This window comes from Macaca fascicularis, chromosome 6, assembly GCF_037993035.2.
Source record: "Macaca fascicularis isolate 582-1 chromosome 6, T2T-MFA8v1.1".
NCBI classification, from domain to species: Eukaryota; Metazoa; Chordata; class Mammalia; order Primates; family Cercopithecidae; genus Macaca; species Macaca fascicularis.
Window position 1 is genome coordinate 14,520,149 of NC_088380.1, and position 18,757 is coordinate 14,538,905.

The 18,757-nt window shown below is 38.4% G+C and overlaps 1 protein-coding gene across 1 annotated transcript in view; it reads right to left on the reverse strand.

Annotated features, from left to right (window-relative positions):
* Positions 1-18,757, reverse strand: part of DNAH5 (dynein axonemal heavy chain 5) — a 321,438-nt gene that overhangs the window by 168,967 nt on the left and 133,714 nt on the right. Inside the window, exons 22-30 of the mRNA XM_045393550.3 lie at positions 17,508-17,641; positions 12,377-12,578; positions 11,579-11,814; positions 8,608-8,826; positions 7,071-7,133; positions 6,532-6,770; positions 5,235-5,475; positions 3,355-3,554; positions 270-423 (exon numbers count right to left, since the gene is read on the reverse strand). Coding sequence (XP_045249485.2) covers positions 270-423; positions 3,355-3,554; positions 5,235-5,475; positions 6,532-6,770; positions 7,071-7,133; positions 8,608-8,826; positions 11,579-11,814; positions 12,377-12,578; positions 17,508-17,641 — 1,688 coding nt within the window. The remainder of the gene's footprint in view (positions 1-269; positions 424-3,354; positions 3,555-5,234; positions 5,476-6,531; positions 6,771-7,070; positions 7,134-8,607; positions 8,827-11,578; positions 11,815-12,376; positions 12,579-17,507; positions 17,642-18,757) is intronic.

Sequence of the window (18,757 nt, forward strand, 5' to 3'; positions counted from 1 at the left end):
AATTATGCAACCACTTATTCTTTGTTTTTTAACGGTCTATTATCTATCAAACCTCCACAGTTTTGCAGCATTCTTACTCTGATTGTCACCCCTTTCCTTTCCACAATTCCTCACTCCTGTTGCAGAATAACAGTATTAACAGTGACAACAAAATATTGAAGGAAGGGGTTCAATGGAAGTGGAATATTATTGCATTATTTAAGGGTGTATTCGTTCTGAGATCTTGCTCTGAAAAAAATATGATGAAATCATAAAGAAGATTAGGAAACCTTGGGCAACTGCTTGGCAATGTCTCCTCCCACAAAGACGGCTTCTAAATAAATCCACAGGTTTTGCACTGTCATCCAGCTCTCGATGATGTCTGTTGAGTTGGAAAGGTACTGCACCCATTTTTGAATCTGGGCTTTGAATGGCATATTGTACCTAAAATAAGAAATAGGTTTAGGATTTGGTTTTGGTTTTGGTTGTGCTGTGGTTTTCAAACTAAAAAGGTTTTTTAAAAGTCTTAATTTTTAACCTCTTTCTTTACAACCTTCATTATGTTGCTGGCTTTTAAAGTGATGCAACCAAGTGATTAATTCATCCCCATTTATTGTGCATTGTTAGTCTAGCTTTTTCCCTTTCGATCCAGAGTGTAGAGAAGGGTGGGAGATTTGTAATCTAAGGAGTAGGTCAGGCATTAGACTTGATTCCACCAAGCTTCCAGGGTGATATAATTATCCTCAGTGCTGCTACGGCTGTGAGAATCATATTTGCTCTCCTGAACTTCTGTGCCTATTTCATGGAGTCTCTGGTTTTTCATATAATATGGAGCCTTTATAGAATCATCAGTGGGGACCAGACAACTAATTCAATCTTCAAATATGATAACACCCGGACTCTCTCATTAGCCTCCCCTTTTCTGAGTCTCTTCCTAACTTCCCACGTACCTGTGTCCAACCCACTCATGTTTGATATACATGTGTGCAAGGTTACTGCCTCTTCCATAGTTAATCTGTCTTCCCCTTTTCCTCTTTAAGACAGACTGCCTGCGGGTAGCCTCCCAATGTCCTTTTCTCCTTCTGCTTTTCCATGTGGGCTCATAACTACCCAGCTAAATTACTGAATTTCCCGGCTTCCCTTTGCAATAATGTGCAGTCAGAAGACTAAGTTCCACATCAACAGTGCTTAATTTAGCTGAACACTGGAATGATCTCATAGCTGAACACTGGAATCATCTCGCCAGCATTAAAAATTACTGATGCCTGCCTGGGTCCTACCTACAGAGACTCTGATTCAATGAGTCTGGGACGTGGCCCTGGCATTGGGATTTTTTTTTTTAAGTTCCTTCGGTGTATCTGGCGTGTTGCATTTCTACATGAAATGTTGAGTAGCGGCATTGGATGTAATGGGTAGCATGGGGAATAAGGTCACACCTGGGAAAGACAGATGAGTGAGCCAGACCAAACCTGGGTCCCTGATGATGTGGTGAAGTCCCCATTCCAACCTGAACCATCTATGTTAAGAATTCTTTTACACGTGAGCAATATAAGCATCAGTGTTATGTTAGCCATTTTGTATGTGGTGCTTCTGTTATTTACAGACAAACTTAATCCTAAATGATTGTACAGCCTATCTTTATGTTTCTTCTTCTCTTTCTTATCCCTTCATGGATCTCTCTAGCCCTACATAATATGGACTTGAAGTCGTATTATTGCATAAAAGTTTAATTTCCATATTCTTAATTGTTAACCAAATTGTTTTAATATTCCACGCATCTTTCTGAATATTTGTGTGCTCTTCACTGGAATATAGGTCCATAGAAACAGAGATCTTTCCTTTATTTGTTGTTCTATCCACAGCACCTAAAAGAGTACATTGCTCACATAGCAAAGGTTCAATAAGTATATATTGAAAAAATATTCCTCCCAATAACTCTATCTGTAGATTAGATGCTATTGATAAGAAAAGTTTCCCAGCCCAACTAGATAATTTTTACTTAATTTATATTTATATGTGTATCTTTTCTATCTCCCTAGGGTATATTATTGTCTGTCTATCCTTTATTCTGGTTTGGTATGAATACTAACCAAGTTCATTAAAACTCACCAAATCCTGAGAAGTCCAAACTCAAGATCACTAATGGTCTAACTTTATATCCCCATATTACTTTAGTGTAACAAATAAACTGAAATAAGAGAAATTTTTTGAAATAGCATGAAGTACACGGTATTTCCAACATTAAAAGTATTGATACACAAATATACAGAGAATTGGGTGATATTTTAAAGCGAGAATAGAACAACAAATTCGTATCTCAATGGTATCTACATTCTGCACAATTACCGTATATTTGAGAAGATTCTGGGGAACAAAAACATTATTTCAGAAAGAGCAAATGGAAGCAATGAAACAAGGAAATGTAAATTCATGACTGTATAGTTTGTATGTCCAAAATGTGAGGGGTGGCCACTACGCATTATACACACGTAACAAAAGTTCACATGTGGACGGATGCAGTGGCTCACGCCTTTAACCGCAGCACTTTGAGAGGCCAAGGCGGGCAGATCACCTGAGACCAGGAGTTTGAGACCAGCCTGGCCAACATGGTGAAACCCTGTCTCTACTAAAAGTGCAAAAATTAGCCAGGCATGGTGGCTGTTGCCTGTAATCCCAGTACTCAAGAAGCTGAGGCAGAATCACTTGAACCCGGGAGGCTGAAGTTGCAGTAAGCTGAGATCGCAGCATTGCACTCCAGACTGGGTGACAGAGCAAGACTCCGTCTCAAAAAAAAAAAAAAAAAAAATTCACATGTACCCCATACATTTATACAAATATAAAAAATAAAGTATGTAAACAACTAAGAGTTTCTAGTCCATAGAAACTGGCAAAAAAGGTTTTTCGAGTAAAATGATTATTCTGGAATTCAAAATAATGTTCCTTCTAGATTCTACAGCCTATAGAGCTGTAAGCTGTGCAGTCAGGCTTGTCAGCAGAAAAGTTGAAATGTCCCCAAAATCTGAGTAGCTAATGATAACGTTGCATTATTTTGTCCAGTGGATGGTCTCAGACATATCCCGCAAATAGAGGATAATGAAATAAAACCAGAGTTACACATGCTGGAACAAGTGACTGAGGCCAAAATGAAACCAAGAATAATTGAAATATAATCGCTTATTTATCTATAAGTGGGTGCCTGAATAAAAACATGTTTTGGATATAAAAATTAATTAATGAATCAACTTAATGAAAACAAGTATTTTCAACATTGAGTAGACTGTATGAAGGCTATTATTGTAATGGATTTTTCATTAATTTGAAATGTTTGCTATCATGGTTCTCAAATCTAAGGGAAAAGATAGATGTGTTTCCCACCTGTTGCTCAGTAGGGAACCCAGCAACATCAAGCTGTCCTCCATGTTGGCGATGATTTCTGAGGTACTGTCTCCTCGCAAGAGGAGCTCTCCACGGGTTTTAAAGCTGCCGAAGGTGAATGTTTTATTGTCCCATTCATTGATCACTTGCTTCAGCTTTTGCTCAATGTCTCTCTCTTTCACCGCACTGATACAGATGTCCTATCAAAATGGCAAGCTCTCATGTTATTGCATGAAAGTCACATGTCCTTCCTTAACAGTCCAGGTGAAAGACCCTATCTTCGCTATTTGCTTCATATATATATATGTGTGTGTGTGTGTGTGTGTGTGTAAACTTTTGTATTTCCAGACCTAAAATGCAATATAATAAATAGAATGTGTATATGCAGATACTGATGCATGAGGAGAGATGGAGATAAAGATATGACTGAAAAACAGAACTTTAATTTATAAAATTTCCCAGCAAACTTGTCCAGGAAGAAAGATGTCAGAAAATATATGGAAATCACTTTTAAATTTTGGAACTTTAATCACTGACTCAAAATTCTATGTATTTCTGATTTCCCTCTAAAGTTAAATGAATGCAGCGTGTGAATGAACACAGGTAGCAGAAACCTGATTTCTCCCATGGCTCTGGTCACTTTCCCGGTCTCCTCTGCAGCCTCACCCTTCTCCTAGACCATTAGTCAAGCCCTTCCTTTACCCTCATTTCTTCCCACACTCTGTTCCCCTCTGTGTGAGCTCATTTACACCTATGAATTCAATCACTTTCATATCTCCAGGCAAGACCCACATCCATTTGCCTACTGAACTTCCCTGCTGAGATGTTTCAAGGAAACCCCAAACACAGTCTGTGAAATATCAGACTCATGTCCCTAATCAAGCCCATGATCTTTGTACCTTGTCACCCAATCTGACCCCCTTCCCATGTTCCCCATCTCCATGGTCAGCACCTTCATCCACTTAGTTCTCTCAGCAAAAAAGAAAAATCTAGAGTTCATCTTTAGCCCACCCCTTCCTTCTCCTATCATGTTCCCTTCATCACCAAATTTTCTTCAAATATCTGTTGATCCTTTCTCTCCTTTCCAGCTTTACTACTTCCCCTCTCATCTAACAGCCATTATTTCTTGCCTGAGCTACTCTTAGAAACTCTCAGTTGGTTTTTCCATCATTCTTCCCTTGTCCTCCTTCAATTCTTTCTCCAAAGATCACGACCAGTGATCCTTACAAACGGCCAACCTAACCATGTCAGCCCCTGCTGAAAACACATCTCCCAGATGGTGGCCACTGCCCGGTAACATCAGGTAGGCCCGCTCCACCTCCCTGGCCTCTGCTGTCTCCCCTCTGCCCTGCCTCCACACCCCCGCCACAGGGGCCTTCTTCCGGTTCCTCAAACACACTTCAGATGCTCCATGCATAATGCACGATCTGCCTGGAATGGCCTTCTTTGCACTTGCCAAGCCCCTCACCCCAATCACACAACCATACTCCCTTCACCCAGCCAGTCCTACGCATGCATCCCAGCCCTCCCTAGCTTTATCACCCCCAGATGAGCCAAACTCGTCTATCATAGGCTTTCACAGAACAGCGTACATTTTATTCAATGGTATTTGCCACAGCTTATAACTATGCCTTTATTTGTATAATTATTAAATAATCTGCGAATGCAGGACTGCATTGTTATATCCTGATACCATACCTGTCCCATCTTAGGCACGATAAACATTTGTTGAAGGAACTAGTGGCTGAATGCCAGGAGAAGAGTTTCAATTGTCTGAGTGTAGTTTACTGATCCAATATTCCGTAACATATAAATGTTATCACATCAATCCCATGAGACCTTGCAATCTTCCACCACATCATGCTCTCTGTCAACTGTACCTCTATTTCCTCTTTGTATTTCAGAAGAGGTGCCTCCATGATATTTCTTAACTTAAAACTTTCATTCCCCACATCCAGACTGTGCCCGGTGAGGGTGGTTATCCTTTCCCAGTGCCGCTCCATCATGGCTTTACTGGCCATGTATTCCAGCAGCGGGCAACACTCGCTGAAATCATCAATGATCTTCTTCAGGTCCAAAAAAGCCTGCCAGTCCTTCAAGGCCCGGGGCAGCTTCCGACACCTGTGACGGGAAACCAACATGAAAGGCCATTGAAATATGATCGTAGACAGCACTGGACCAAGACGGTCTGCTAGTATTTCTATCAAAAACAGCCTCTTTGAATACCTATCCTATTTTTAAAACCCATGACTTGCAGGCTATCTGCTAATATAATATAAAGATGACTTTTATATTACAGAAAATTGTCCTCCCCGTTAGAAAAGACTTTTTCCAATCCTTCACAACTATTACCTAGTTAGAGGCATTATTTTAGAGGGTAGAGGTGCTGTTCAAGCTAATTCAATTCTACAAACACGTACTGAGAACTTAGTAAGCACAAAGCATAGCATAGTGTATCAGGCTGTCAAGTGAAATATACAACAAATAGCTCTCCTTTTTTTTTTCTTTTTTTTTTTTTTTTCTGAGACAGAGTCTAGCGCTATCTCCAGGGTGGAGTGCAGTGGTGCGATCTTGGCTCACCGCAACCTCCACCTCCCAGGTTCAAGTGATTCTCCTGCCTCAGGCTCCCAAGTAGCTGGGATTACAGGTACATGCCACCATGCCCAGCTAATTTTTGTATTTTCAATAGAGATGGGATTTCACCACATTGGCCAGGATGGTCTCAATCTCCTGACCTCATGATCTGCCCATCTTGGCCTCCAAAAGTGCTGGGATTACAGGCATGAGCCACCGCACCCAGCCAGGTCTCCATTTTCTTTGGCTTCAACAGCTACAACAATACAGAAAAATCATGGGCCCCTGCTTTTGTTCCAGATGATAATCTAACATTAACTTCAAATGTTTCCTAAGTGCAATATAAATAAAAATCAGCTCCCACCAAGCTGCAGAAAAGCCCCTAACATGATTCATCCTGATGGATAGAATGTGCTTATCTCATTGTCTATGCACAGGAGTAATTAATAAATAACATTTGACAAGAGTGATGTCAATGGACAACAACAATGCAGCAAGATGTGCTTTTGAAATAGCTGGGGTGAAAAGAGAACTTGGCTGCCTATCAAAGAAGAAAGCATTTGAAGTTCAATTGCTGGGCATGCTAAACATTTAATTTCTTACCTGTTCTGGAATTCCAATAGTTCATTGTTGATTTTTTCAATATTCACCTCTGACCAAAGAATATCATAATAGCTATTTACAGTTTCTATGACACTGTTGTACAGAGTGTATATTTTCTGTAGAAGATGTAGTTGCTTCTTTATTTCAAGAAGCTGAGGATACTGTGTAACTGGCAGGCCAAAAAGCTCCTCTCCTCCAGTATATGTGATGTATTTCCGATAGATATTATCAAATTGGTTCTAATAAAAACACAAGTGAAAATTCATCAAAATGATTTATACATGAACAAACATGCAAATGAAAATATAAGACTGGCAAACAAGCAAGCCAGAGATGTATGATATCTGGGCACATGTAAATAGGAATACTAAGTTGGCACAATTAATTCATAGAAACCACTTCTAATTGTAATCATATTTTTAATGCAAGTACATACCATATTCCACAATAGCGCTCTCTATCTTACAAAGAAGAAAATATAATGTATTTAAAACACAAGGTTTCATTGTTTAGAAAACCATAGAAACTAAAAATATTACCTGAAACATAACAAGCCTGTCACTGGCTTCCTGGGGCTTCAAGCCACTAGCCATTGGACCATTCTGAAAAAAAGTTAAAAAAAAAATAGAATGAAGTGTTTGCATATAAATTTCATGAGCTCAAAGTATTTAAATATTAAAGTTAGATTTCATCCATGATAGGAAACTTAGTTTTTATTTGTTAGAAAAAAAAGAGCCTTACAAAGTGATTCATTTGTAAATATTTTTCCAGTCTAAAAAAGACAAATTAGTGCCAGAAACTTTTAAGATTAAAAATATGTATTATTCATTTCTTAGGTAACATAGGCAAACAGGAGTCAATGCCTATCCTATAAAGAAGCACATATAAAGTCTGCTTTTGAGCTAAATGCTATCATATAACTCATAGATTTTTATCATTCTAATACACACTTGTAAAGTGGCCCATAATCTTAACATTCCAATCAGAGTTTCCTACATTAGAAAACCTTAAATATGTGGATTTCTGTGCTTCTCCATCCATGGAGTTGGTACATGGGTCCAATCTTCTAACTTTATTAATTTTGTGGTTTATTGTGCTACTAGTTAATTGGTACAAATTTTACCCTAAACTCTATATATTTCCCTTCTGTAGCACATTAAATTGCCTAGAGATGGGTCTCATTACACAACATATTTACATTAGAAGATTCAGTACTTAAACATATATGGGTAATTAAAATATGGACTCCATGGGGGCGGGGCTCGATCTGTCTTATCCACTACTGTGTAGTCAGCACCAAGGACAGGGCCCAGCACTTGCTGGGCTCTATCTTATTTGTGGAACCAAGGAACGCTGTGGAAAGGAGGACAATTATAACTACATGTGAATAGTACTTTTCTACACAAATTTAGAATGCTACCAAACAACTTCAGTAACAGACCAAATTATACAGTGTTTGCACTTTTTTAAATTTACCATTTTCTGTTGAAATTATTATGTATGAACTCTGATTTGGTTAGGCTTTGTGTCCCCACCCAAATCTCATCTTGAATTGTAATCCCCATAATCTCCATAATCCCCACGTCTCAAGGGAGAGACTAGGTGGAGGTAACTGAATCATGGGAGCGGTTTTTCCCATGCTGTTCTCTTGATAGTGAGTGGGTTCTCATGAGATCCGATGGTTTTATAAGGGGCTCTTCCCCCTTCACTCGGCATTCTCCTTCCTGTTGTCTTGTGAGGAATGTACCTTGCTTCCCCTTCACCTTCTGCCATGATTGTAAGTTTCCTGAAGCCTCCTCAGCCATGCAGAACTGTGAGTCAATTAAACCTCTCCTTTATAAATTACCCAGTCTCGAGCAGTTCTTTACAGCAGTGTGAAAACAGACTAATACAAACTCTAAGGGGAAAGGATTGTGAAAAGAAGATGTTTTTCTCTCTCATGCAAATAAAATTCCCATTCCTTTGGAATTCCTAGGAAGTTTCATAGAGTTTTACCCATAATTTTTAGACAACTACATTTCACATGCTCTATTCACTCATCCCCAAAAATGCAAACAGAGAAAGCCAGAGACATACCAAATCATAGTCCAGATAAAACTGGTGACAATCTTGAAGGAATACCTCCACAGCACTAATAAGCTCTTTCTTGAAACTGGGCTGCAGTGACACTAATTCATTCTGGACTTCGCCAGCACGTGTCAGCAGCTTCTCCCAAGCATAGTGCAGTGTATCAACTTTGTCCATCTCGTCCCTTGCTATTAGAAGTCTGTATCTGTTAAGCAGGGCATAAGATTCCTTAAAAAAAAAGAAGAAAAACTTAATTTTGGCCAGTCAGATGCATAAATGTACACACAGTCATTTATTAAACGATAAGAATGGAAAATACCAGAATAATAGTGAAACCACCCTGACAGTTCTAGTTACTCTACCTTAAACTGCAAGAGGTTAACTGAGCAACTGAGCCATTCAGCTTTAGTTTCCTCATCTATAAAATGGGAAAATCTTCTGGCTGCTTCAGATGATCTTTGAGAGTATTGAAAAATATCATTTTAAATGCTTTTTGAAAACGATAAACCATTAGACACATAAAAGATATTTTGACTTAGGTCCCCAAATTGTATTGGCTGACTACAAAATTATAGCAAGTAAATGAAAAACAAAATAATTTAACTTCTAATGTTGGAATAACAAAATAAATCAGGGTTTTAACTCTGCCTGATTTCACATGATTGATAAGAGGTTCCCATAGTAAGACACAAAGGAGGGTTCTTGAATCAGAGCCTTCAGCATGTAAAATCCTGGACGGCTTTCTTCACTAAAAGATTAAAATGAGGCTAAGGTTGGTTTTCAGAAGAAAGAATTTTCTCTAAATATCCCTAGTCTCTTCTCCCACCATTACTCATCCCCACAGAGGTGGAATGAGGGCCTGATGGTTAATTTGAGGCAAAAAGAATTGTTGATTTGAGCAAGCATAGCCCCGTGCCTTTCTCTCTCTTCCCTCCCTCTCCGTGGAGGCATGTCTGTGGTCTGCACCTCAGTTCCATAAACTGGATCAGGGCTATACAAAGCCCTGCAGCTTTCCAACACTGTCTCTGATGGATGAGGATGTATAATAATCGTGGAATTTAGTATTCACTATCTTATAACGTGTGTGTGTTTGGGGGTATGGAAGGGAGGGGAATAACTGGAGTAATACACTAAATTATGTCTTCCAAATAGCTTCCATCGGGTATAAAGGTGATGTTTTGATCTTGTCTTCTTGATTCTACTTTCATTCTTAATTCCCAGGTGGGAGAAAACAGGATTGCCAGTTACTGTACCTCCTCTTCATACTCAAGGGTCTTGCCTGATCCTGCACAAAGAAAGGTCTCTATGCCTTGATGTTTCAATCCAAGGAGAGCAGGATGGACCATGTGATCCCCCTGGCCCAGCACAGCAGAAGTGAAAATGTGTAGTAGTGTGTACCATTTTCAGGGTAATGCGAAATTTTTCAAAATTCAAACAGGGATGCAGAAAATGGGAGACTAGAGTCTGATCTGGACCATCAGAATATAAGTACAGACATTCCAATTATGGTGTGATGAAAAGATGATGCTTTTACAACTGGAGATTTTTTAATTCTACAGTTATACTAGTCTCATTTAAAAATAACAAATATAGTCACCCATTTCTGATAAGACATTTTCATCTGGAGGTTAACACCGCCCCCCAACCCCACAGAGCCCCCGTGGCTGAGAAGTTCTTTTACTTAATGTCTCCACTCTTCGGTCTTTGTCAAAAATCACAAGTGGCAAATACAATTTAAAGACATGCACCATCAATTCTGATTATGAAAAGTTATTGATATTAATAATTCACACTCTTATGTCATCTCTAATAATATAAGTATTACAAGATGAATAAAAAATGGACTTCAAAATTGCACACACATACACAGACATGAAAAGAAGCTGGAAAGAAATATACCAACACCTTGGTATGTACTTGATTGATAAGATTATGGTAATTTTGAAATTTTATTTTATACTTTTGTTTTGTGTTTTCTGATTTTTCTGCAATGCTATTTTTTAATTAGGAAAAAATAGTTTAAAAAAAAAGGCTGTTTTTAAAAAAAAAAAAAAGGCTGTTGTTAAGAGTGATTTTGCTGGTGGCTTAACATGAGATTTCTAAGGAGACTCCTTAGAAAGAGATGATGTTTACTCAAGTGAATCTATTTAAGGATGTCTGCTTGTAAAGCAATTAACTGTCTTTTTTGCCACTGCTTAAATTACACTATGTATGTTGATAATATTATAATTAAATAAGTCAATAAAAGCAGACTTCACTGCAAAAAAAAGACATTTTCATCTGGAAAAGATAGTATGATATGGTATACAAATAAAAGTGATGTGCAACACTGATCAAATTATGTAACTTCTTTGACCCTCAGTGTCCTTATGTGAGTAGGAGCCACAGTAAGGCAGAAATGAGTTAATGCATATATGGACACTGTTAGTGCCCCCATCCAGGTCCTGGTTACCAGCTGGTATTCCCATCCCCGACTACTGAGAATGCTGGCTATCAGGACTGCAGCTGTCCGCTTCCCCGGAAGATTTTCCTCAGCTGAATGTGAGCCTTCTCATGGGGAGGTTATAGCCAATTTCCCACTGACTTAGGAGTAGAAAGGGTAGTCTCCTTTGCATGAAGGAGGGCCCAACTCAATAGATGTTGTAGAGCGCCCATGGGATCATTCTCAAGTTAGTCCATAGCTGATTGGCTTCCTTTCCTGATTCCCTCGCTCCCCTTCTTTAGTGAACACTCATCAATAAATCACTCGCACAGAAATCTTTATCTCAGGCTCTGCTTTGAAGGACCTTAGGTGACATGTGAAGGCGAGAACTGGTCCATGGAAGGCATGCTATAGGGGTTCAGTATCATCAACAATATTGAAAGTATTGTCTCAGTTTAGCAACCATTTAGTAACTTCACTCCAGACCCAGTCAATATTTCAGCTAATAGCATCGAACATGTAGAATATTTCCATAATGAACAAATGATCATTAGTTACCTCAATAGGTCCTACTTGAAAATCAATGGAGATTTGCTGCTCCCTTATTTCTTTCAGTGCTGCCATTGCAATCCGAATATCGTCTAGGTCCTTAATTGGACGATTTAGTTTCTTATTGAATTCTTCAATAAGCATAAAAATGTTTTCCATCTCACTCCGGTATTTTTTGTTACAGTGGCGTCCAATGACAACCATCCAGGCCTTTGTCTCAGCAGTCAGGGCAAACTTCAAGTCAGCTGTAAAAACCCAAATGTCTACAGTTCAGTTTTAAAAACTCAAACCGGTACGAAAAGTCAAAGTGTCGCTGTTCTCCAGTAGTAAATACATTACAGTGTATAACCCTCTAACCCATAACAAATTGAACTAGAAAAAAATCATAATTTTTCCTAGTCATTATATATTCATTCATTTTATAAAGTTTGTTTTTACAACAATTCAATACACATGTCAAAATGCTTTTTTTTTAAAAAGCACATATCAGAACCCTCTGGGATAATCCTCAAATGTTTGTTATTGTTACTTATTAAATAAAGGGTAAATTCTAATTCAAAATATAACACACATCTTTCTCTGACTTAGCCTTTTTTTTCAAGGTTTAGCAGCAAAGTGTTCAAAATAGTCCAGAATTGATAATTATACAGAAGGAAATTTTTAAAAAATCTACAAATTGGTCTTTTAGCTTGAGGCCCACAGAGTCAGTCTTTAAGACAGGCAGAACTCTCTGGAATACTAACCTAGGTAAAGGGACAGAACAATGCTGGCTGATTGATATAACCGTATGAAAGAAAATGAACCGACCTGTGTACAGAGCAATGGGACCCACACAGATATATTCAGGCTCAGCATGAATTTCCTGCTCTAGGTTTTGGAAATAGAGGATCTGGGACTCAAATTCAGAGAGCAAGGGGCTCTGTGTAATAAACGTTTTGATGGCTTCTTCTTTCCCCTTTTGCCAAATGTGATTGTAGCGTCTGAAGCAATCCATGGATGCAATAACTTCCTGAATGCAAATAACAACAGATTTATGTTAAGAAGGAAGAATCTGGAATGGCACGATGATATAAGTGAATATTTGCCAACTGCTGATGGTTCCTATGGATTTATTAAAATGTTGAGTGAACTGTGTGATTATCTGGAAATGCCAAAGAACTGAACTGGGACTATATACAATAGTGTGGACAGTGGCCCAGGGCTAGTAGCAGTTTCACTGTTATCATCCCTAGCCAAATGGGAGAGAAGCGGTTTCTAGAAACTAGAAGAGAGTCCTTGAAGATGCTGTGCACAGGACCCTCTTGCTTGGAGCTGGGCCTTAGGTCAAAAACCACAGCTCAAGGTCCCACTACAGGGAGGGTGCCATGGAAAACATCCTATGACGTCATTCTCCTCTGTCCCCACTCCCCTCAGATCTCCTCAAAGCTTCTTCATTGACTGAACCCACTGGAAGCCTCAACGGGAATCTACTGACATGTTGCCTAAGGTCAGATAGGTGGAGGGGGTGGAGATTAGATCTTAGGGGCATGAAGGACAAACAGAACATAGCCAACATCACTCCAATGAGAGATTGCCTGGAATCACATAAAATGTATAAATTCATATAACAAGAATTGACATCTGAACAATACTGCATCTTACCAAGCAGGAACACAGTGCATGTTTCCATATCTTGTCATCTTTTTCAAAAAGTTCTTATTAAGTTTTAGGGTAGTCTTCATAGAGACCCCAGATACTTCTTATTACACATGTTTCTAGGTATTTTCCAATGATGTTGTCACTGTAAACAAGATCTTTTCCACTATTATTACAACTGGCTATGAATGGCATATACATTTTTTTAAATTTATTTGTAAATGAACAGTCTAGTTTGCTAACCAAGTATGCATCCGTGAAGATGAAATGACTCTCTGGCAATTGGTAAATAACGGATAGTATTGATTTAATGCAGAGGTCATGTTTTCAAATGCTATTTTTCCCAGCAAAACAAATGCTACTGCTTTGTACCGGCTAAAGCAGCAAGCCACAGAGGAGTACAGCCCTGTGTGCTACGCCCCCTCCATCACTTCTTCCTTTTGGACCGATTTTGCTACCACTTGTCTTAAGAATATCTTTGCATATTGTTTTCACTCATAAGTTAGTGCTTAAAAAATGTTTTCTCATGGACATAGAGAGCAGAATGATAGATAATAGAGGCTCAGAAGAGTCAGATTTCTCATCAGCTTCAGAAGGGAGGGTGATGAGAAATTCGCTAATAGATGCAATGTACATTATTTGGGTGATGGATACCCTAAAATCCCAGACTTGGCCACTATGCAATCTACGCATGTAACACAATTGCACATGTATCCCATAAATGTGTACAAATAAAAATAGATAAATAAATAAATACCAATCAAAGCAGAAAGAACAAGAAAGAAAGAAAGAATGAATGCAGAGTTTGGCCTGTTTTTTGTAGAGTTTATCTTTGCTTCTACACTCCACAACCTCAACTGTTCCTTTTCCCACTTCTACCAACCTTCTTTCATCTTTTATAGTAAAGTTCTGTAATTACTATAGTGTTATTAAATGTGTGAATATTTTACTATGATTGTTACTGTTAATATTTTACTATGATTATTATTGTTTTTATTACTACTCTGGTTACAAATTGCATAGATTTTGTGTCTGCCTCAATCTTGTTTTTCTCATAATCCCTATTATTTAATATTAAATATGCAACTTCTCAAAACAGGATGATTTTCAGGAACATGTTTATTGTATTCTATGAAAACATCATATAATTATCTTTCCATTGATGACTAACTTAACTCTTGTTGAGCCACAATTTCTTTTTCAGATTAGCCTCTTGGATTTACTTGGTAGACAACTGAATCATCTACAAATAACTAAAATTTTGTCTTTTCTTTTCTATGTAATTTTTTTGTTGTTGTTTATTTATTTTCGTAGAGACAAGATCTCAGTGTGTTACCCAAGCTGGTCTCAAACTCCCGGCTTCAAGTGATCCTCTCATCTCAGCCTCCTAAAGTGCTGAGATTACAAACATGAGCCACTGCGCCTAGCCAAAAAATTTGTCTCTTCATTTCTAATTCCTTTGTGAATCAAGTTTTTCCACTGCCTTATATTATAATTTCAGAGTCACATCTGCATGAAAAATAAATTTAACTGATAAAGAATAACAAATGCAATTATTTGAAATAATTGAGCATTACAGAATTCTAAATGGTCTGATTATTTTAAGTAAATTGCACCAATCTGCACCAAACCAAGAAGCTGTTCCACTCCAACTCCCTCAGAGCCTCAGGTTTAATGGATGGTGATACTTCCCATCCATTAAAATGCAGAAAGCTAAACCTATCACTGCCTGTCCCAACCACAAATGATTCGTTTGCAGGAACTGAAGTGTTGACATGCAGACTGAGAATGCATTGCAACGGCATGTAGACATAATCACATATGTATGATGGTTTGAAGAATTAATTACAGATTATTGAAGATTCCCAGAAATGGGTAGAAGTTCCAGAATCTGGAGCTCTCTCAACACACAAGCTTATAATATTAAGAATATACCCTAACTAAATATGTTGGAGGGTATTCTTTTATATTAAAGTGTTTGTCTTTATTAAATTAGAAGTTTTTCACATGGAGGTAACCTAGACCTCGAAAGGAAAATGACCTCAATAGGAAAATTAGATGAACTACACATGTAGAATTGTTCTGATTATGTAACCAAGGTTATTTTGATTGTTTGGTCCAGCTCAACGTAGTTTGTTTGTTTGTTTGTTTTGAGATGGAGTCCCACTCTGTCACCCAGGCTAGAGTGTAGTGGCACCATCTCAGCTCATTGCAACCTCTGTCTTCTGGGTTCAGGCAATTCTTATGCCTCAGCTTCATGAGTAGCTGGGATTACAGACATCCACCATGCAGGCCTGGCTAATTTTTGTGTTTTTAGTAGAGACAGAGTTTTGCCATGTTGGCCAGGCTGGTCTCAAACTCCTGGCCTCAAGTGATCCCTAACCTTGGCCTCTCAAAGTGCTGAGATTACAGGCATGGGTCACCACATCCAGCCTCAGCTCATCTTTTCAAGCCAGGTTGTGTTATAAGCTGATGACCAACCTATGGGCATGCTAAAGGCAGGTTGGGTTTACACTCTAATTCAATCAGCTACAGCAACAGGAAAGGGGCAGGGATCATAGGATTTTCTGTGGTTGAGGCAGAATCATTCAGAAAGGTCTATGGCTGTGAAGGGCTGGCTATATCTAATACTATGACTAAGAGTACATATATTCTCCCAGAAACAATTTGGCTATCCTATAAATCTGGAGTAAGTTCTTCAAGTTGTTATAAATGCCAACCTTTTCTACTATTTTAAGAAAACTAATATCTGAGCATTTCCTTCATATAAAAGCAAATGTAATAAAAGTGACACAGAGGCCGGGCACGGTGGCTCATGCCTGTAATCCCAGTACTTTGGGAGTCCCAGGCAGGTGGATCACCTGAGGTCAGGAGTTCGAGACCAGCTTGACCAACATGGCAAAACCCTATCTCTACTAAAAGTACAAAATTAACAGAGTGTGGTGGCACACGCCTCTAATTCCAGCTACTCAGGAGGCTGAGACAGGAGAATCGCTTGAACCTGGGATGCAGAGGTTGTAGTGAGCCAAGACTGTACCATTGCACTCCAGCCTAGGCAACAAGAGTGAAACCTCTTCTCAAAAAAAAGACACAGAGATAAATATTTTGTTGCCAGCACTGTGTGTTAATTTTAACTATGATTTCTTACTCTTAGAGTTTCATAATAGCAGTTGATCATACTAGAGAAACTAGTGGATCTTATTGCTGATTTATTTTATTTTATTTTCTAGGAATACTGAGATACTTGAAAATATTTCTGAATATTTATTGTTATCATGGAATACTTTGCTTACCATTCAGTATAGAGCCTAATAATCTAAGTACTAGATAAATATTTATTGAGTTATATGAATACTGTCCCTAGGGGAAAATTAAATACAGGACCTTCGATATATTGAGAAAGGAAAATTAAAAGTGAATAAATGCAAAAGATGTCCAGTTCCCTTGGGAACACATTAAAACTAAACTTAATAATATTTCCTCACATTGTTACAGCAATGGTAGCTTTTCAGAGTGCTTTCAAATGAATGTAACTCATTGTATCAAAACTGAGGAATAGAAAAGTGCACTCACTGAACAACTACTATTCCTTACACACTGGGAAACATTATTAACAAGTCAACAAGTCTTACTGGCCATGTGAATTAGAAGAGATTTTTTTAAAAAAATAAAAGATGACTTCAGGGTTTTACATCCTTTTGTCTGTAAAATAGATTTGCATGAACAAAAAAGGGGAAGTTGAGAGGAGATTATGTTGAAAGAAAAAATTGCCTTGAATGTACATTCATTTCCAGTTCAAGTTTGTATTGATAGTACTAATATCTTCTTTATTCTCAGTTTCATCTAATTTCTATGTGGCAATATAAATAAATTTTTATCTGATATTTTATAACATTTGCCTGACTACTCAAATATGAAAAAATGACTACAAACCTTATTCTGTTTCAAATATGTTAGTATCATTGGTTCTTCGAAGGTGAATTATAACAACAGTCTGACTTGTAGTTTGGAACATTGTAGATTTTTTTTAAGTTAGATTCATTTGCATTAAAAGAAGATATTAAAGGCATTAAACAAAACACAGTATGAGAGTAGGAATAATTTTCTTTCACCTTGCAATCTAGAATGAAAGATCTTCAGTTAGATAAACATTTGCTGAGCACACACAAGATGCCATTAGCTGTCCCCAGAAAGTACAGTGGGTGAGACCCAGGCTACAAACAGAACAACCTTGTGATGATCACCCTCACACAAATGCATGTTGCAAAGTAAAAGGTCTGGCTGCCAGACCCTCCTGACATACCTTTTTGGTGGAGTTGATAATTGTACTAAGTACAGAAACTAATTTTACAATCTCTTTGTTTTCAGAAACATTCTTATAATAGTTCTTGGTTTGCACAGGAATGGGTAAATTTACAGATGCTATCTCCAAGGTATCTAAAAAGAAAAAAAGAAGAGAAAACTTTACACTACTAGCAAAAGATGTACTTTTAGAAGATGAGGATATTTCTGTAATAGTAAAGCAAGGACTTCTGAAAATCTTCTCCTTTATAAAAGCAATAAAAATAATGGAAAGAACTGTCAATGTCAACTTTTCAGGACTCTGTAAATTAATCAAACCTTGCAATAATCCAGAAAGTGTTTATTCAAGAACAATGCTGAATCTTGGTAACAGCAGCAAGTTTTGTGGTGTTTTGACTTGCTCTAGTCCCACTGCCGCTCTCTGGCTACAGGGTAGCCGGGTAGCCTTGAAAAACAGCAGCCTTACAACCATTACTGGAGGGAAAAAAAAACCCACCACCAGTAGCCTAGCAGTCCCTGGAAGGGCCAGCCTGGGCTTGGAGCTCCTTAGGGAGCTCCACAGAATTTTCACTCTTTGAGCTGTCTGGGAGCTCCCTGGAAAAGCCTTGTTCAAATAGTTAATTTTTATTTGACCTGATTCAGAACTCTCTGAGAAAAAAAGTCCTACCCCCAAAGCATTTGTCAAAAGACTAACAGCAACAATTGCTTAACTTCACAGCTGCCTGAGGCAATGATATTAGTTGGGGGCAAATAAGAGATTGGCCAAAGAAGTTAAAAATCTGGGGAATGAGAAGAATGAAGTCAGTAACATGGCTGAATAAGAAGGTCCTGGCTCTCCTTCCACCCATGGACACACCCAATACACATCTATTCTCAGATCAGTCCCATCTGAGAGAAAGTCAGAGACCTAGGGAGAGCCTCCTACTTATGTTATAACCAAAAACACATCCCCATCAAATGGGCAGGAAAAGTAGAGACACACTTGGACACAGATCCTGCCCTGGGCACTGAACCAGAGAATTGGGAAAGGAATCTGCAACACACAGCTTCTCTCTGTGGAAATGAGACTTTGGACCTCACATGTATCACCATAACTCTTAAGGTTCCCCATGGCTCTTAATTCAGCAGCTCTGAGAGTGGAGTGGATTAGACACACAAGAGTCTCCCTAGACCACAAGAAAACAGTGAGGGCTTCACACAGGCATGAAGCACTTACAGAGGCTTCATTCCGTGGAAGTTGTGCAGAAATGG